The sequence below is a fragment of the Nilaparvata lugens genome, chromosome 1 (genome assembly GCF_014356525.2).
Source record: "Nilaparvata lugens isolate BPH chromosome 1, ASM1435652v1, whole genome shotgun sequence".
Classification (NCBI taxonomy): Eukaryota; Metazoa; Arthropoda; class Insecta; order Hemiptera; family Delphacidae; genus Nilaparvata; species Nilaparvata lugens.
Window position 1 is genome coordinate 86,795,817 of NC_052504.1, and position 21,802 is coordinate 86,817,618.

At 31.8% G+C, this 21,802-nt stretch overlaps 1 protein-coding gene across 10 annotated transcripts in view; it reads right to left on the reverse strand.

Annotated features, from left to right (window-relative positions):
• Positions 1–1,114: 1,114 nt before the first annotated feature.
• Positions 1,115–21,802, reverse strand: part of LOC111054387 (putative thiamine transporter SLC35F3) — a 31,801-nt gene continuing 11,113 nt past the window's right edge. For 5 of the 10 annotated variants that reach the window (XM_039419475.1, XM_039419472.1, XM_039419471.1 and 2 more), the window contains 7 exons: positions 20,517–20,695; positions 19,150–19,278; positions 13,380–13,569; positions 12,161–12,250; positions 10,224–10,353; positions 8,271–8,300; positions 1,115–1,471 (listed from right to left, as the gene is read on the reverse strand). In XM_039419475.1, coding sequence (XP_039275409.1) covers positions 1,357–1,471; positions 8,271–8,300; positions 10,224–10,353; positions 12,161–12,250; positions 13,380–13,569; positions 19,150–19,278; positions 20,517–20,695 — 863 coding nt within the window. In that variant the 3' untranslated portion in view covers positions 1,115–1,356. Of the gene's footprint in view, positions 1,472–4,426; positions 4,496–8,270; positions 8,301–10,223; positions 10,354–12,160; positions 12,251–13,379; positions 13,570–19,149; positions 19,279–20,516; positions 20,696–21,802 lie in introns of all 10 variants that reach the window. The other 5 variants (XM_039419480.1, XM_039419476.1, XM_039419473.1 and 2 more) reach the window with 3 other exon arrangements.

The window sequence follows — 21,802 nt, forward strand, 5'->3', positions numbered from 1 at the left end:
AAACATGTTACCACTTACATATACCACAAACACTACATTACCACTGTTACCACAAACATAAAACGACTTACAAATATTCTGTTTGGTGATGCGTCCACACTGGCCACGGGCAAACATTGTTTGTCAAACATAATAAAATTTTCCCAAACTTTTTCTACAAACATGTTTGTCGAACATTTGTTCAGTGTGGACACGGCTTTATGAATTTAATTTCTTGGGATGAAATAAATTGCAAAAATTGTGATTCTACATCACTCACAAAGCTGTTCAATTTGCGAACCCATCTTGTTAATACTCCATACTCTCTTTTCCCTCTCAATAAATTGATCTTCGTCAAAGAAAAATTGATCAATCATATATATTTTAAACCAAATATGATTTCTATTCAAGATAAATTCAACAGAAGAAAATTTATTTGAGTTGAAGTTGAGTGACGGCGACAAGAGTTGACCAATTTCAGCCATTAAGGGCCAGACCACATTAAGCGTTTTTTCAGGCTACCAGCCAATCAGAGAGCTTTCTGCCCTGCCCACTCTAGAAACGCTTAATATGGTCTGGCCATTAGCTATGGCTTAAAAACCCCACCAATGCTCTGCTGCCGTCTACCATATTCCAACACATCTTCGAAACACATGCATTTCTTGTCAACACTTCAATCTACCTTCGCCGCTCCACTATGTTTTGACCCTGGATTCCCACATATCAAAGAAAGTGACCAGTACAGTAAGAATATTGTTCCCATAAGTTCTAATTCATACTCGTTCCGTTGTACTGGATGGAAATCGTCTAATCAGAATTTATGGAAATTATATTTTCGCTGTGCAGGTGAATTTCACTGATCTGATTTATGTGGGAATCCAGATTTATGTAGGGGAGAATACGATAGGCCATATCTACAGTTCAGTACAATGCGATAATGTGGAGATAGTAGTGGTCGACACGTGAGAAATTTTTGAAATCTGGGGTCAAGAATAATACTTGAGAAATGCAAAAACTCAGGTTTAGTCAAAACACATCTCTGTAATTGTAGCGCATTTTGAATAAACGATTTCCTTGTAGAAACTACATTTAATACTGTCAAAGATAATCTAGGACACACACAAAACCAACAACATTTTTAGTTTAACAGTTATACTCTTCAGATTTGAACATGTTTCAGTTAGTATAACTTACTATCGCTATTATAACGTTTTCGATAAAATGCACATTAAATTCATGAACGATTAACAAGAGAATTAGAACACGAGAAGAAGTAGTGCTACTATAAAATGAATGGACAGTGTCCAGTAAGAGGAGATTTAAAATGGTTGATTGATATTATCACATGTTTGTATCGAGGTCGGGGCCAGGGTCGGGTCATCTCACACGACCGGAAGGAGAGCGCAGATGCGACCGGATGTAACCCGTCCGGTAGTCGATGACGGTCCGCTGCTGATTCGCCTGCGATCCGTGGCGGTGACGGCGGCTCCATCTTTGTGTGCAAAACAACCCATTTCGTTAATCAACAATTCAATAATCATCATAAATTTTCAACATAAACTCATTCAAAGTGCATTTACTATGAAAAATAGGGAGTGCAGTTTTGATTGCCTAGCAGATTAGCAGTTTTGGGATAATCCGGTGTATTCTATTCCCAATCATTGATTTGATTTTGTGATTGTGTAAATAAACGGAATATATAAATATCCTATATTAATGTTAGATCTTTCCAGCAAGCTCCAACTTGATACTGATACCAGTATTGATTTTAGACAGTACCTATATAATTTAGTTATTCGTGTCAATAACTGTAGCCTATAATTATAAGGATTGACAATAATTCAAGTTTTGATGAATAATAAGAGCAATAATATTCTATTTTGATCCCATAGCTCAGCTAATATTTACTCATACATTGAATGATACATACACAAATCATATTAATGATTGGTAAATGAATGGGATCAGCCTCAAAATAATTGTCACTTTCCCAAATTTTGATAGATATTCAAATAAGAAATTAGTTAATGAATGTAGTAGACAATTTGTACTGTTGGACAAGCTGTTGAGACTCAACAGTTTGCTTTTCTACCGAACATTCCAATTAATAGTGATTATTTGATGAAATTACCTAGTTTTTCAGATCAATAAACTATGAAAACTATTGAACGATGAATATCTGGTTATATAATAAGATTTTCCAGGATTAGGTATAATAGGTTGAACAGGATTGTTAAATAGGTCGCTCAATTATGATGAGAATAATTGTCAAAAACGACTATCATGAAGGTACCCAGACATTAATATTATGGTTCAATGAATTCAAGCTTAGTATGGAGTGATTATCCCAGCCAAAAAATCTAGATAAAGTAATATTCTTGTTGACTTTATTGATGAAGAAAATTTATAATTGGAGATGACCTGTTAATATTAAAAAATAATTATTTACAACAAAGAGGAAAACTTGAGACAAATAGAAGTTTGTCATGAAAAATATCATCGAAAAATTTGTTATTTTAGAATGTGAATTTTCAAAAGTCATTGTGCCGGTTGCACAACAGCTAGTTAAATTTTAACCGTGATTAATTCTACGAGAAAAATATCATCGAAAAATTTGTTATTTTAGAATGTGTATTTTCCAAAAGTCATTGTGCCGGTTGCACAACAGCTAGTTAAATTTTAACCGTGATTAATTCTACGAGAACCAATTAGAGAAGCCGTCTTATCAAAAACGCCTTCTCTGATTGGTTCTCGTAAAGTTAACCACGGTTAAAATGTAACCGGCTGTTGTGCAACCGGGCCATTGTCTATTAGATTGTGATTATAACATCCTTATTGAATTCTGATTGATTTGCATTTATAATGAAATCTGAATACCGTACTAAAATCACCGATCAAATAAAATAAGCTAGATTAATATTATAATAGATGAATTTAAATCAAATAACAAGCAAGTTTGCCGGTATACAACAATAATTATTATTATTATGAGACATCCACAAAATGATTTGTAAATAGGCCTATTATGTGCAATAGAACAATATAACGAATCTGAATCGATCGATAAAAATATTTATTTGCAATTGAATAGTTTCCAAGAAAAATATCCTTTTGAGATAGGTATGTTAACTTAGTAAGAAGCAATGTTTACAAGTTCAAAAACCATACGTTTCCAATAATTTAAAATTAGAATTCAAGTCTTCATTGTTTTTAAAGGATAAATTACAGGAAAAGTATGGTAGGCCAACCAGTTTCATCGTAAATCATATAATGGAAATAAGATCTCAGTAGATCCGTCAATTCACCCGAAATAATATGAGTTTTTAGTTTATCAGAGATTGACAATGGTGTAATAACCGAAACCGGTCTTTCCAAGTATCAATAAATCTGTGGTTTTTGACAATTTCTTAGTCTTTTTCATTCAATATGAATAATTACCACAAAATATCAACTTCTCAACTACACAAAAAGGGAAATAATATGATTGAAACTGTGCCAAACTCTCCAAATTATTAGAATTTTTGCTGGATGATAACCACATAAGCTCTTGCTTGTGAGTGAGTGAAATGAGATTATTCGTAAATTTACAAATAATTTATCTAAGATCTGAAAGATCATAAGATCTATAGTAAGGTCCACGTTATAATGACAGTGGATAAAGATAAGAGAACAGAGTTGCCGTTTGTCTGCCTTGATTAATTATATTTCTACATTCTTAAAAACTTATTTGGCAACGTAGGTAGTGGAGCTAGAAAACGATACTGCTATGTGTTTTGTGGGATAATAGACAAGGATAGCAATACTAGACAAGGATAGTTAATCAAATACTGCCATTATAACATGGACCTCACTATAGCGATCAGTTGATAAGCACAGTCTCAGCTTGAGCACAATCTCATTACTGGTGACATCGAGGTTAATTGACTGAATCAATCTACACTATAACAAGGATATAATTATACTACAGATTCAGATTTATATTGAGTACGCAGCATACAGGGACAGAAACATAGTACGGTAGTTTACACTAGCTGCCGCGGTAACGCGGAATTGGAAATATCCGGAGCTCAAAAGTACAAGACATTTCTAATGCCAGCTAGTGAAGCTACTATTGTCCACTGGTTGGATTGGATTGTCCTGTATATTTGAGTTCTGGACATCTCCAGTTCCGCGTTCCCGCGGCATCTTGTAGAAGCTACTATTGTCCTTCTGTGAGCAGGCTGCTCAAGTGACTGTAACTTATATATAAAATATAAACAATATTATTTACCATTAAAATAGATAATTATTATTAATTAAATTATATTTCAAATAAATTATTAATAGATAAATAGAAGGAGCAGACTCAATACAAAGATAGATTAGTTAAGCTATAATACAACAATTTACAATGAACATTATAGTATAATACGTTTGATGAACATTGAAAATAGATACAAAATCTCACCTCAAAAGCAAAGTACACAAGAAGTAGAGCAGTTACAGGGATTCGGCAAGCGGTTCGTTGTAATCTTTCCTGTAGAGAGACGAAGAAGGAGAACCATGCCGGTAACCATACAGACAAACACTCACAACAGTACATTCAATACATACACTACCTACTCAGCAGCAATATGCAACAACTATACTCTACCAATTGAAGTAAAAACCAAACTGTACGGTATGAATACGGTACTCAATAATATTACTTCAAACAGGATAAAAATTACAAATCTGAACGCTATAGGTTGTAAAATGGCTATATGGTATGTACAGGAAAATTGAAAAGATGACTAATATACAAAATGGTTTTCAATCAGTACTACTAGAAGGATTTTGCCATTCTGTTTCCAAAGATATGATTTTATTTGTTTGGGTGTAGCCTTGTTATCTAATTCAATTATGGAACAATCACACATCACTTGATGCATTCACAGAATAATTTTTCCGATAAATATTTAGGCTAAATACTACACACTAATGTATAACAATGGTACATAAGCACAAGTACAGTACACGGTAGTACCTAAGTTGGTTAAAGCTGGTCAATATAAAAAATGAGATTGGAGCATGAATAGCTTCTTTGCTAAGAGGAATTGATTATTAAAGTATTTGTTCTCTATACATTCTGGATTATTTTTGCTTATCACAAATTACTATGAAGATAATATTTTAATAGTGATGACGGGTGATGGAATCATGAATGCATGAATATAATACAGTTCCTAATTATCAAACTTTTCCCGTACATGTTTTTGCAACTGTATATAATATCTAATAACAATAAATAAATGAATGAATTACTCAATAGAATATACAAATATATGTAAGAGAGAATTATACACAAGGATTTATCTACATCAAATAATAATACCTGTTTTGAGAGGCATGCAGCGGATTAGCAATACAGTACAAACACAAACAAAATGTAGTGCAATACAAATAAAAATCTTGAGCTAAAAAAGTGATTAACAAAAATCAACATTTCTCGACACTGAAATCAAGGTGTTTATAGAGATTGAATAAGTGGACATGACTGTAACGAAGTGGTGCATTTTAGCCTACTAATTCGAGTTCGAGAATATAAATTATCTATCGAAATTATTAAATGAGAAATTGTAAATTGAATTCTATAAACCTCAGTCAAGAAGTTAAAAAAAAGAATCAAGTTTTAAGAGAAATGAAGGCGTTTGAATTTATATTAACTAGATTCATTTTGTGATTTATATTGTTATTTACTCATTGTGATTAATTCAAAGTATCATATAAAAACTGCTACTTTATCCATAGCAAAAACAAGCATTAAATTTATTGAAATTATTTTTACAATTTGCAAATGAAAAGAGCTGATGGAGGCTAAAGGACGTCTGTGAAACTTGCAAATTAAAAGAGATGTTGGAGGCTAAAGAACGTCTGTGAAACTCAGTTACCTATTGAACGTTCTTGAACAACTTGCAGTCCTTGATTGTAACGTGACTAGTCCAGGATAAAGGTGGACAAAGTTGATTTAAAATCTTCTTCCTCCAACTTTTGATGACTTCATAGTCGACAAATCTTGAGTTGATCGGATTTAATGGAACGAATAGAATTAAAATTCGGCAATGTAACTTGGAACATGCAAAAATAATCAGGTAGCACTTTTTTAATCATGCATGATTGAAAACTTTTAAACATACAATTTATACTTGTTACGAATTTCCAAATTGAATCATTAAAAATGTGGTTAAAAAAATAAATAGATGAGACAGAGCTGGATTTTAGGAACAGATCCCAGTCGATTTGAGAACTAGATTCTCAATGATTTCATATTAACAATTTATTCAATTTTATAGCTGCTTTTTAAATTATCAAGTGATTGAAGAAAATTTTAATAAATAAATAGATGAGACAGAACTGGATTTTAGGAAACAGTATCCCAGTCGATTTGAGTACTAGATTCTAAATGTTTTCAAATTCATAATTTATTAAATTTTATAGCTGCTTTTTAAATTATCAAGTGATTAGAGAAAATGCTCCACAAAACTTTTGACATAAATCTATTGAGTTTTGACTTGTATCATGTCAGTGAACAGAAAGTGTGGCAATGCGTGAGACTAAACACAAGCAACAAAGGGGAAAATCTGTGAGCAAATTTGTGCACTTGACAGTCTTGAAAGCAAAATTATAAATGATGGAAAATCAATGCATCTATAATTTCAAGGCCTTCATGAGCATTAACACTTTTTTCCTTCAAGTCTACATGGGTTTGTAAAGTCTGTACATGTGTAATGATGGTACGAAAATGTCAGGTGGGATCGGAGTCAACCCCACAACCGGATTACTTCATTAGAGTTGATGGCATCTCGCTAAGCTAATGTTGTAACTTTTAACTGTTCTAAGAGTAAATCTCCATTTAAAAAAAATTAAGTTGGTATATTTGAAGATTATTGTTGATTTTGTTTGGAATCTTTATTATATTAATGCTGCAAATGACAAAACATTCACAGCCAATACGGCTGATTGTCTCGGAAAACCCACCTCAAAATCATTTAGAGAACACACTGGAATCTGAAACTGTATGACTGTAATTTTCAGTAATAACTGTACAGTATGACTGTATCAGTAATAAGGTCTTATCTTTATCAGTAATATCCACACCTCTTATCATATCATCCATAATACGAATCTTCTATATAATAAGAGAGAGTGAGTAGGGTTGTGTTTGTTTGTGTGTTCGTTTGTTCGCATCAAAACATGTCAACTTGTGGATTGCATACCGGAAAAACGGGAATGATTTAAATATCCAAATTTTGCACATAGATTCTAAAAATATCAATCTCGTGCACCTGGAAGCCCAAATATTGATTTTCCTTCTAGATTTTTCAGAATGAATGTTCAAATTTTCATAAATGGTACATACCATTTCATAACAAAATAAAAAATCGCCAAATCATATGGTCGAAAATGAGTTTTGTGGGTTGTCAAAACTCCCTCTGAAAGGGAAACTACTCAACTTATCCTATCTTTTAGTAAAATAACAATGATCATCCATCCATCTATCATCTTCTATACTATAATAAAGGAAAGAACTGGCTTAAACACGTATACACGTGTAAAGGATAGAAAAATTATGTTTGACGCATCATCACGTCTGAACTACTGGACTGATTTACTTGAAATGCTGCATATAAATTCTTAATTAACCGAGGATTCTTATAAGCCTTTTTCAATTCTTCTAGATTTCATTACGTCAGGTTTTCAGTTTGTCAAGTTTTTAAATAGACCCTTGCGAAGGACGGGTTACCTGCTAGTAATTAAATAAGAACTTGATTTTGAATATCGAACTGTAGAAAAAAAAAAACGATAAGATCCTCTCAACTACGGTACCGTACTATTCGATTCATTCATGATCAATAGGATTCTTTGTTTTGTAAAGTCTACAATGAAATAATCATCAAAAGAGATTAATAAAAACAATACAAAAACTTGTAGTACCCTTTATTATCAAAAACTTTAAAATATTTTAACGACTCTAAAGTTTTTAATAATAAAGGGTACTACAAGTTTATATATATTGTTTTTATTAATTTGTACAAAGTTAGTTGTATACAAGTGAAGTGTTTTAATCAAAAGAAAAATCTTCTTTAGTAATTCTTCATCAGGTAGGACCCTATAATAATGATTCGTTTAATCCATGCTCTGATACTTGAATTGTATGATTTCATGATATGAATGAACACCAGAAATGAACTTGTTTCCATGCAAGTTGCTTGTGACGATTCACACCATGCTCCACCAAAGGCAAAACATTATTGTGTGAGGTAGGCACTTACCTAGCACTATGACTCAACAAGATAATATTTCTGCAATGAAAATGAATTGATTATTGACCTAGCATTGATAACAGGATTATAATCGGAAATATACTCTCATTCCATTTGAAGATTGAAATTATTTATTTATTTGTGGATACAATTACAAATCATATGAATATGACTGGGAATGAACAACAATGAAATTATCCATTCAATTCTAATAAAATAAATTTTGACTTATCATTCTGATTTTTATTTGGAAAAAGAATCGAACATAATGTTACAGTATAAAATAATTTATCTGAAAAAGAGGTTCTATCAATAGAATATTCAAGATTCTTAAAATATAGTTACCTACATAAATATAATCCTGAAGCATTAAGGCTGTGCAAAGGCTAAAAAAAACTTTTTACTCGTGATATTTTTTCAAAGTTTTTTGATTTGTATATCATCAAGCTATCAAAATGAAAAAGTTTTCTAACACTTTTTAAAAGTTTTAAAAACATTTTTTTCTGATCATTACCGGTACTTTTTGAGATATGATCGCCTAAAGTTTAAATTTTTGGGACAGAACATTTCAAATTCGGTAAGAGATAAATCCATGAGATTTAGAGGATAAATTCTTCAGAATATGGTTGATCTAGTGAAACAAAAATTTTCTGAAAACATCAATTTTTAAGATAGTTATTCAATTTACTAAAAGTAACCAAAAATAACTTTTAAACAGTCATTTTTGGTAAATTGAATAACTTTTCCAGTAATTGATATTTTCAGAAATTTTTTGTTTTACTAGATCAACAAATCAACAAAACCATGAAGAATCCATCCTCAAAATGGCATGGATTTAAATCGTACCGAATTTGTAATGTTCTGTCCCAAAAATTCAAACTTCAGTCGCTCATATCTCAAAAAGTAATGATCGGAAAAAAGTTTTCCTGTGAAAACATTTTCATTTTGATAGCTCGATGATAAACAAATCGAAAAACTTAGAAAAATATCACAAGTAGAAAGTTTATTTTTAGCCTTTGCACAGCCTTAAATTATGGTGAGAAGGGGAACGCATAGTTTTATTAGAAAGTGGGTCAAATATTTTCTATCAGTTTTAATACTTCATCAAAAAAGAACTGGGTTTGATTTAATCCCTAATGAATAAAGATAAGAAGTGACTCTATTCAACCCCTAATAGAATAAAAAGGTGAACGATGAAGCTGTGAAGAACTTGGGAAACTTTGGGGAGGACTATAGAATAAACAAACCAGTGCTTGTCTCACTAAATTCCAACATAAAAGTAAGCTCTTCTACTTGAATCACCCATCATCTACAAAACATGATGATAGAGGATTCATCAATTAGATCTAGATAGTTGCTTGTAATACAACCACACAGCAAAAGCTGTGAAGAGCTTGGGAGACTTTGGGGAGGATACACTGAACAAAACTGTGCTTATATCACTAAATTCCAACATAAAAACTAAGTAAGTTGGCTCTTCTACTTGATATACTCCTCATCTATAAAACAGGATATAGAGGAATCATCAATAAGACCTAGTGAAGTCCACGTTATAATGGCAGTGGATAAAGATAGGAAAACTGCGTTCCTGTTTGTCTGCCTTGATTAATTATATTTTTACATTGTTCAAAACGGATTTGACAACGTTTCAGAGCTAGAATAGGATAGTGATATATGTTTTGTCGAATAATAGACAAGAATAGCAACACCAATGTTAATCAAATACTGCCATTATAACGTGGACCTCACTATAGATGGTTATCTATAATACTAGTCAGGGGTATTTCACAATATTCTTTTCCTCAATGGGTCGAAATCTTATTGAAAACTGATGAAGTAATCTATCTAAATAAGAAGTTATATCTATAAAATATTCAAGATTCTTCTAGTAATATAGTTGAACGACGAAGATATAATCCAATAAAACAAGTCTCAAATTAGAAAGCAGATTGATTTACTCACCTAAGCAATCTAGTAATATAATCTGGCCAATTATTTGGGAACATCACTAGAAAAAATCCAACCGATATTAATATAATACCAGCTAGCTTCATTCCTGCGAAATGCGCGCCGTATAGAACCACATCAAGGGCTGTCGACACAAAACAGAATACGATTCCATGTAATAACCATTTCACTATATTATATCATTTTTTATTATAATATCAATTACATTGAATTTGAATAATAATATAATTATTTATTGTAATAGATACCTCTTTTAGAGGTATCTAATAGATACCTCAGCTGACTCACGGCTCTGAATTGACAAATCCTTCATACCTGGCCCATATCTTGTACAGAAATGTGCCAGGGGTGATTAGGGAAGCAGAGGCTTTTAGTTTGGTAGTGTTTAGGAAGAGGGTGGACAGGTGGCTGTACCAGATTGGTTGGGAAGCTTCAGAAGAACTACTCCAATCTCGTTATGCTTGGTGACCAACACGACTTCAAGGTTTCCAGACAATTGATTGGTATTTATTTTATCATTGATATAACCGATTTGACTGTTTTGCCTTTCTGGTTTATGCTTTTTTTCCATTCTCTCTGCTAAGAATTTCTGGAATCCCTGCCACTGCGGTCTTCAAAAAAATATTGTTTTTTCTTCTTTATTCTTTTAATCAATCAAGGTATTAAGTATACTTATTCCTACATACTCATTCTTAAATATACATCAGCACAATATATTATCTATTTTATAATCAGAATATTAATAATACATCCATAATATAAGTGTATTCTCTATTATTTACTTCTATGAGCAGATTACGCTTATTATGTATAAAGTGGAACTCCCCCCCCCTACACACAGATGGATAGTGTAGTAGGGGGATTCCAAAATATGTTGTATATTGTATTTCTTATTCGTGTATTATATTTTTTGGAAATAAACTGAATTGAATTGAATTGAGAAAAAATAATATTACTTTAATAGACAAACTATGAGATAAAATACTCTGAAATATGAGTTCAACAATTTTCATGGGGAGCCTATTTTTATTATTGCATCCAATTGATAGATCTTGTGAAGTCAGATTCACTTCAAACTGTCAGCACTGATTAAATGAGAAAAAATGGTGTCTTTTCAAGGGAATACTGTCAGTTTGGAGTAAATCTTACTACACTAATAAAAACAATATAAAAACTTGTAGTACCTTTTATTATTCAAAACTTTAAAATATTTAAACGACTAGTTTCGACCATAGGTCATTTTCAAGTTCAAAAAATGGTCGAAACTAGTTAAAAAATATTTTAAAGTTTTTAATAATAAAGGGTACTACAAGTTTTTATATTGTTTTTATTAATTTGTACAAAAGTTGCCCATATAAGTGAAGTGTTCTTACTACAGTATTATCTTAATCTATCTGATGCTTTGGTAGAGAGTTAATGGGGAGGATATTTTTAATATTCTTTCCGAAGAATGGACATTGATATGTCCAAAGCTCCGTCAATTTATGTAGATGCATACCAATATAATTATCTATAGTTATTATATTACAAATTGCTTTTTAATATCATATACAGTTCAATAATTATTTTCTTAGTCTATATTATGTAAATTCATCTATAATTTTGCTGTATTGTAAGCTATTGTATATAAGTGTATAAGCCAGTATATATTGTAATCTACAAAAATAAAGTACTCAATCAATCAATCAATCAATGCTGCAGCAATTTATTTCCTTCAACAAAACTTTCTGGCAATATAATTAACTGGAGTAATGAGTTACATTTATCTACATGAATTTGAAGATGAATAGGACAGTTTTTCAATTTGATTATATAATTTATGAAATGAGTAGCTTTCCCATTCATTACAGGAGTTTTTATAGAATAGGCTGCAGATTAGGCTCCAGTTCTGTTCTAAAGATAACTAAATAGACAACATATTTTTGACTTACCAGCGGAAACAGGGACGGCAGTGATAAGACCCAGGGTTATGAATAAATCGTAGGTGAGTGCAACACTAAAATTACCCAGGAGATTGGCAACTGAAAAAGAAAAAATTGTTTGTAACTTCCTGCATCAAAAATAGGATAACGTTTTTAAAAATACGAAAGGAAGTGTGAAGAATCAGTATAACATTATTTTTTTATAGAAATACCAACACTTCTATTTATTGAATTATGCATGTCCAGTCAAAAATAAAAGATAATACATGATGAAATAATTTTACTATAAATTTATTAGAAAAATATCATTATTCAAGGACCATAGTTATATAGCATACCGTATCTAGAATGGAAAATGAATCTATTGAAAACTGCACTAGCAAATTTAAATACAGTAATTAGATATTAATGTACAATTAGAACTGAATGAGATGAAATTTATTATTTATAAAATATGTTGGTCATAATTTATACCTTGGAATTCTCACAAATTAATGTACCTACTAAATTCCTAATCTAGCATCACATTGTCGGTTAATTCTGTTATTGCTATATTTGGAATTATCTATCGAATTCTATTTCAAACTATTTGTGTATTTTTTGTAATTTCTAATGTTAATTTTGAATATTGTTATTATATTATCGTAGCAGGATTTTTTGTAATGTTCGTGTTTTGATCATTTGTTCTGTTAATCAAGAATGTATTATGTATCTTATTGAATGAAAAAGACTAAGAAATTGTCAAAAAACCACAGATTTATTGATACTTAGAATGTATTGATACTTACGCTAAGTATCAATAAAACTGTGGTTTTTGACAATTTCTTAGTCTTTTTCATTCAATATGAATAATTACCACAATATCACAATATCTCAACTACACAAAAAGTATTATGATCTGATTAGGATAGCAACTCCTATTTGTATGAGTACTTGCTCAAGAACGAATAATAAAACTATTTGATTTGATTTGAAAATGTAATTATGGTACCCTTTTAATGGAATTAATAAAATAATAGATTAAACATACAAATTATAACAACTAGTTCCAGTGATCCACACCATCTTCAGGTAACTAGTTGTTATAATTTGTATTTTTAATCTATTATTTTATTAATTTCAAAAATGGATACTATAATATTATATTTTATAAATAGAAATTAGTAGCCCTGAATTCATACATTTTAAGAAGATATGAAATATTATTTATGTGTGACTAATAACGTACCTAATGATAAAATGCTAGCAGCAAGTAGTGCTGGCCAGGGAAGTTTATCCCAGTAGAGGGTTTCGACTCCGGTGAAGTAGAGGGTTAGACAGAGAGGCCACAGAAGAGCAGCGTTCAGCAGACCAATCAGAGAGAAGAACAGGGCCACCTGACCATAGCTTGCATCACCTATCACCTTCTTAAACAGCACCTGCAAAAGAAGATCAAAATTATGAAATTAAGCAGGATTTATTATTGAGAACTAATCTTCTCCTAATTTAATCTCTTAGGGCCGTTTGCACAGTGTAAGTTTAAGCTAAAGCTTAAACAAAATCTATATATTTTTTGGTTTAAACTAAAATTCCGTTTGCGCAGTATCAGTTTAAACTCTGTATTGAGTTTAAACTCTGGGAAAGTTTAAACCTCCAAAACAGGAGGTTTAAACCAAATAATTTGGATTAACTAGACATCTGTAAGATTTTATGGGGAAACAGCTAATAGTAAATCATTTTTCGACGGTTGTTTTTAATGCTTCTGTAGACGATAGTAATTATTATTTAGGTTTATAGTGAATCATTATCTGAATGTAAATATAATTATAATGGAAGAATCGATAGAAGTTTTTAATGCGATTGATAAAGATGACTGCAAAGAAATTTTGAAAGAGAAAAATATTAGGCAAAAAACGAATCATTTAAATTTCTGGGAAGATAGAAAAAATTTTAAACGGTTTTGCTTGAGTAAAGCAACTGCCAATTTAGTATTTGATTAAATAAACCACTTGATAGAAAATAAGACAATTTTTAACAGTGGTCTTTGATTAGAAAACATGTTCTTAAAACACATAACAGAGATATTTTCTTTCGAAAGATTTTTAATAAACAAGGAAGACCTTAGTAGATTTAAGCGTAACAAAATAACTTTTTCTTACATTCTAAAATATTTTTTGGTGCCAACTAAATATAGATTGTATCTAATAGTAATATAGCATTCTATCATTTTATGAAGAACTTCTTGATCGCTTTTCACTTTTATTACCGTATAGCTTACAGCTCTGTGGATTTGGAACGAGGAAAAAGTACTGTAGCTACTGTAGCTACTGTAGCTACTGTAGCTACATAGCCTCAATTTACTGATGGTCTGTAAACAAATAACAAATTTCCTGTAAAATTAGCCTTCCTGATATTATAAACAATGACATTCTATTACCAACTTAACGCAAACTAGTTTAACTTGAACTGGATTAGTAAATGCTCTGAGAAAACCGATTCAAGTTTAAACTTTTAGATTAACATAAACTCGATTAACTTAATCGAGTTTAGCAGTCTATACTGTGCAAACGGCCCTTAGAGTACCAATTCCAATATTTTGTGCAATTATTCATCATCTCAAAATATTGTAAATGGTGCACTAAATGTTTGGATTTGGTAAATCATGTTGTTTGGAAATGTTTGTAAAATTAATCAAGCCACAGCCATCTCTAATGAACGCCATGCCAAAAGATTTTAGAGGCTGATGAAGCTCCTCCTCAGGAGTGAAATGCATTCCTCAATACTCCAAGAAAAGTAAGTGTTTTTTTTTTAAATATTTACAAGTAACACAGTGTCTGAACTACAATTTAAAGATTTTACATTTTACAACACTGATGTCCGGATTTACCAAGATCGAAAGTCAAGACTTTTGAGCATTGTCAAGCCGGGTACAGGTGTACACTGGAAATTTCACGATTTAGTATCCATTGATTCTCTTTTTTTACGTCCAGTCAAGATACGCTGGTAAAATATTTCTTCCTATCGCTAAAATCTTGTTAGAAAAATATATAGAATACACAAGTTATTATTGAAATATAATCAAATTAAACACATAAAATATAAATTAAAAAAATATATATAATATATCAGTAGCCTATTCATTTTTGAAATGCATTTGACATTATACAATAACCAATCCACAGGAATATTGATAATTTACAAAGTACAGCACACTATTCGAGCAAGTAGTTATTTGCTGCATTCACTTATATTTTTATCATGAGTGTGATATCAGATATGTGTCAGAATTATAATAGTACTATATTATACCTCAACACAACATTGCATCATATTGATCATCACATATTCATATTTTTATTGTAAGATATCGATTTTTTTCACTGTAGTTTTTTACAGTTGAACTAAGGAAAATCGTTTCAGATAATGAGGTTTCAGCTACATTTTCAACTTATGATCTACTTTAGTGCCATAAAAATTTTCAAGTCATGAATTATTATATAATATGATTTATGTAATTTTCCTTTTTTTTTTGCTTCTGTGGGTTTATTTATTGTGTCTTTGTTTAATGTACTCATTATAAGAATTCTAGTGCCTTTGAAAATGTATGTTATGAAAATTAGCACATCATTTAAAAAATAACAATAATAATTAAATTTGACCAAAACTTTGAGAAAATATTATCTATTAAATATAATATTAATGATATTAATATTTAATAATATACTTAAAGTAATATATAACAATAGAAAGATACAAATAGAAATATATTTTTTTTATTATTCAGAATAGTAATCTATGTAATAATTCACGATTTTTGTACATTGAAATATGTCAACTTATTCTTGTACTCGTGTTATATTCATACATTTTATGTTATTTGTTTATTGCAACTAGAGCAGGAACGGGTTGGCTATAAGGGGAGTTGAGGAGGCATACTACTGCCAACCTCATTTTGTAATTAATGATTTCATAGTAACTTCAGTTGAAACCAAAGCTCAGATAACAATAATTATTAACTTGATATTGTCTGAATAAGAAGAATAAGTTTTAATTAGTGCGCTTGGTTTTTTGGCTCAAAGTTTTATAGATTCTAAAAATGTTAGACCGTATTAATTATGTTTGTACCGTGAATGATTTGAATCATTTTAGAAGTACTGTTAAATTTAAAATCAGTGTTTTTTGAATTTTTAAACTTAGATCTATTGAATTTATTGTTACATTATAATTTGCTATTGTTATTCACTTGAGGTGAATAGGACTGACTACAAGGGGAGTTGAGGAGGCCAACTATTGTAAACTTTGTTTTAGTTTGTTTGTAAGTGAATTCATTGTGACTTGGTAATTTGTCTATTGTTATTTACTTGAGGTGGATAGGGCTGGCTATAAGGGGAGTTGAGGAGACCAACTATTGTAATCTTTGTTCTAGTTAGTTTTTGAGTGAATTTTCAGTAATTTAGACCTTTGTCTATTGTTATTTACTTGATGTGGATAGGGCTGGCTACAAGATGAGTTGAGGAGGCAGACTATTGTGAACAAAAATTAGTTTTAGTTTGCAAGCAAATTTATTTTAGCCAAAAGTTTTGTCTATTTAAATTAATTTGAGGTGGTTAGGGTTGGCTGTAAGGGGTGTTGAGGAGGCGAACTATTGTGAACAAAAATTAGTTTTTTAGTTTGCAAGCAAATTGATTTTAGCCAACATTTTTGTCTATTTTAATTTATTTGAGGTGGTTAGGGTTGGCTATGAGGGGTGTTGAGGTGGCCATTTATTGTACACATAGGCTACTTTTCAGTTTGTAAGGAAATTGGTTATAGGCCTATTCAAATTCTCCAGGATTTCAGTAGGTGAAGTTTTTAGTTTGTCATGATTTTAATTAGATTCTTGCAGAGCAAGGGTTACCAGCTAGTAATCAATACAATCACATAATTATCATATTATATATATGACTGGGCGAGACCAACAGGCCTAGCCCAAAACCGCTCTACTCCCAAAATTTATAAATAGTACAATTTCCAAAAGATAGGCTATACTTTCATTGCTAAGAATTTGGGTTCAATTATTATATGTCCGAAATGAAAAATCTAGAAATTTTGAATATAGATGGATGAAGAACTGAATTAGAAACGAATATGACAATTCTTGAATCAATGAGAAATAATTTAGTCATTATGGAAAATTCAAGTGAATAAATACATCAGCCTACTCACTTTCAGCTGAATTGTGGTTTGAACTCAGAATAAACCACATTATAACAACCGTGAATCAATATGGAGTTGATCCATATCTGAGATTGTTCTGAGATTCTGCCTAAACTGTGCAAACGACACTCGATGTTCAAACTTAGTAACTGTTTAAGCTTAGTAGCGTCTTGATGCTGTGAAAGGGTAAATCGTTGCAGCGATCAACTTGTGGGAGCATGACTGTAGCTCAGTAGTGAGCGTCTGCGGGAGTGCCTCAGATCTGCGAGATTTCAGATCTGCGAATGTCTATTCCAGACAAACTAAAATAAGTAGGACGTTATTCCGTTCAGTTTGTACATTCTCACATCAACCCGTTTACGTTGCAGTCTGATACACAGGGAGTCTAGTCAGCTACACCGTTGCAAATTAGAATGTTTAATTGGGCTCTGTTATTAGGATATGAAGGTGAAAGAAAAGGTTAGGTTTTGGATTTCTAATAGCCAATTTGAATATATATATATAATGGAGTAAAAAAAATATTTATTAGAACTTTCAAGTCCTCTCTAACACTTAATCTATATATTCATATTCAGTGGCATACTCTCAAGGATAGCTGGGCTAGCCCAACGAGTTTTAAGAAATACATTTTTTTGCACTTATATTATTCAAAGAGGTAGAAAGTTTTGTAAAGTCAATAGTGGATTCATGTTTTCACTCAAATTTAGCTTGTGCGATGCGGGACGTTGTAACTCGGCCGTATAAGCAAGTTAGCTCATTCTGAGCGATAATCCAGCGGCCTATAATGACAATGTTATTCTCGAAGGAGGAGTGGTGAGGAGTGAGTAGGTTCAGGACCTCCTATATAGGAAGTCCTGGTGGGTTCCTTTTTCATTAGAACCAGAGCAAGCCTTCGTCCGAACATTGGCGATATCAGCCGACTGACGCCGATGCGAGTTGAGTGCAGGCTTGGCTTGCAATGTTATTGTTTTAGGTTATATTTTGCCAGTTTTGATTTAATATGTTGTATCTCATTGTATTTACAAGTTATTGTTTTATTTTCCATAATCCTATTGGCGAAAATTTGAATTATAATGAATTTCCTGTCTAAGTTATCAGACTTAGGGCCATTTGTACAGTCAAAGCTTAAAAAGAATTCAATCAGCTGGTGGCTTAAAATCAAAATGAGCCACATTATAATGTACGAGACTTGATACGGATTTAATCCAGTTTAAAATTGAATTTAGTTTAAACTGTCACCGTGCGAACGGCCCTTAATGTCTATGACTTGTGAAATGAAGGTTTTTACTTTTGAAAGGTAATTTTCAAATTAATGTAGCAGGAGGTTTGATTTTGCATGAGAGCTGGCCCAAGGTAAAGTTTTGAGGGTACTTGACTGTTCATATTATTTAAAATGTTTTGTTCAGGATACAGTCACAGAATGGAAAGTATCAATCAAAAGCCCATCCAACCAATGCTTTTTTACATGTCGCCAATACTTGAGTGCACCACGTCACGTGACTGCGCCATCTTGTTGGAAATTAAAATTTCTGCAATCCGGGTCTTTTGATTGGGTCGCGGCAGTGAACGAGACCGATTGACCCGGATCAGTAAAGTGATCCCATCACTATACTATTTCAATGCTGATCTTTCTTTCAAGATGGTGGATTTTTGCGTCATGATACTAGCCCGACTTTCCATTCTGTATTGTATTCTGTGATACAGTATCAATATAGAATGATACTGTATCCACAAAACCAGACTACCGAAATTTCACACATCTGAAATCCACCCGATCAGCTGATTCTCGCACTTAATATGAGTGACACCCAGGATGCGCTTACCTTGTAAACAGCTGATCCAGCAGCAGCTGATCCGGCGAGCACGACGGCACTCAGTGTGGGACTTCCGGTGATGCCATCCATGTAGGCCAGTAGAGCTACGCCTGTGTCGCACAGGATCACTGCTACTATCTGGAATACAAATCAAATCAAATTCATTTCCATTCAAAATACATTTCACAAACATAAATATAAATTACAATTTTATGGAAAAATTAGCATCCGCAAAGAAAGAATCTGAGCGCGGATGCGCAATATTGAGACATTTAATGAGGAAACTGAGAGGAAGCATAATGTTAGGGTCTATTGTCAATGGTGTTGAGAAGTTGTTTCGGGAAAAAACTGTAATCGACAGAGCAAACTAAATAAATCAGTTTACCATGCTCACATTGAATGCTTATATGCATATGCATTATAGGAGTATTACGACTGTTAAAATAGGTGTTGCATTCTGGAATAGTCTATCCACTATTTTAAGGCTTTCTTCGAAAAATTGGCGCGAAACACAAACTGTATTCCCTCGCGATTCACTAAAGCTAAAGCTTCTAATTTGTAAATCTGAATCGTAGCTTTTGAGAAGCTCTAAAATTCATGTTCAGTTATATTTCGGTGTCCGGAAACCTATTATCGGACATAAGATATCAATCATAAGAGTAAATCATAAGAATTTAAAATTGGAAAAATGAGATTTTCCTTCATAGGATAACTCGAGAACTATCAATCACAGAAAATTATATGTGAAATTGCCGATAGTTTTATCCTCTTTAAATAATTACTGACAATTTTTTCAGCTATATTACAATACTATATTATCAATATTCTAATGTTGCATTCAATCTTCATTGTAATTGATACGTTTTCATAATATGCGAAATTTGTTGCATAATTGGCTGTTGTACTGTAATTTATTGTAGATTCGTGTATGAACCAGAATGTATTGTAACTTACTTGAATAAATAAAATGTTGAAAAAAAAGAGTTCTCTATTTTGACTTTATTTTAAACCTAACCCTATCCGTCTAGTTTCTAAACACGGAGCTAACAGTTTCCCTGAATTCTAATTGACATGGATTGAGTATGAGCTGGATATCTTTCATTGCCTTAATATCATATCATTTCAACCTTTATTTGCCTTCATTGGGCCAACACGTAGATGCGGCATAAAATATAGAAATATAGTTGAAAAAGTATCTAATACAGATCTCTATTCTTTAACAAGTATGGTTTTACAAACCTTCAAACTACAAAAAATACAGATTTAGTGATTACTTATTAGGCCTACTCTAATTAATCTGATTACTTACTCCAATTTTTATTTATTCTATTCTATTCTATTTATTTTAAATGCAAATCAATTCTCTGATTACTTACCCTGACCCCCACAAACTGTTCATGCAGTATGACCCAGGACAGCAGGTAGACACAGGACACATTCGTGGCGAAGAGAGCCATCACATCTGTGGCCAGCAGGATTCGCAGCGAGTGAACGTACATGTAGTTGGTGCCAACCCATAGGAAACAGAACAGCGAGCACCGGGTCAAGAATCGGCCTGAAATTCAAATCAAATATTTATCAATGTATCTTACCGTTTATTGAGCAATTTACGTGGAAATAACCCATAGGAAACAGAACAGGGAGAACCGGGACAAGAATCCTGAAATTTAAATGAAATATTTATGAATGTATCTTACCGTATGCTATATTGGGCAATCTACATAGAAATAAATACATGATAATGCAATATTATTGCTTGTTACAACTACTTACTATAGTGAGGTCCACGTTATAATGGATTAATATCGGGGCACCGAACTTCACTCGTTATTTATTTATTGACTTTTGATAAACCAAACACAATTCTTTAAAATGATTTGGGAAGTACTAACAGGCACAGCCCAAAACTGTTTTTTCCCAAATTTTGATTTATACACTATAAATAGTCCAGAAAGTAGGTTATGTTCCATACACTTGGATTCAGGTTCAATTTTCTGTTCAAACATTTAAAAACAAAAAAAATATAATTTAGATTATATACAAACCAAATTGAATAACAAAATAACACTCAATAATCACTTAAAATTGTCAAATAATGATCAACTTTAAAAATTATTATATACTCCAGTCTAGGAGAATTATCATGTCATGTCAACAAATCTGATTATGTTAATCAAATCGATTAAATTGTCTAGCTAGATAAAATTTCTCGCTGATTGATTATGATTACACAGCTGGAAATAATTCTGTCTCTCTCCCACACAGGCACACGCATCTTCTGTTATCGAGGGACGACGAAATTAACATCTGTTTTCCAAGGATGAATTATCCTTTTAATGTCGTTCAGCGAGTTTTCCAAAGAATGAGACCTAGTACAATCGAATCTTTATATCATAAACCTACTATGTTCTAAATTTCGTGAAAATCGTTAGAGTCATTTTCGAGATCCATAAAACATAAATAACCAGATATAAAAATAGCCAGATATAAAAATAACCAGATATATAAATACAGAAATTGCTCGCTTAATATAATAGGATAATTTGATTAACATTGTTGTTGCTATCCTTGTCTATCATTTGACAGAGCAGATAGCGCTATCCTTTCCTAGCTCCGCAACGTTGCCAGATATTGCTGCTACCCTTGTCTATCATTCGACAAA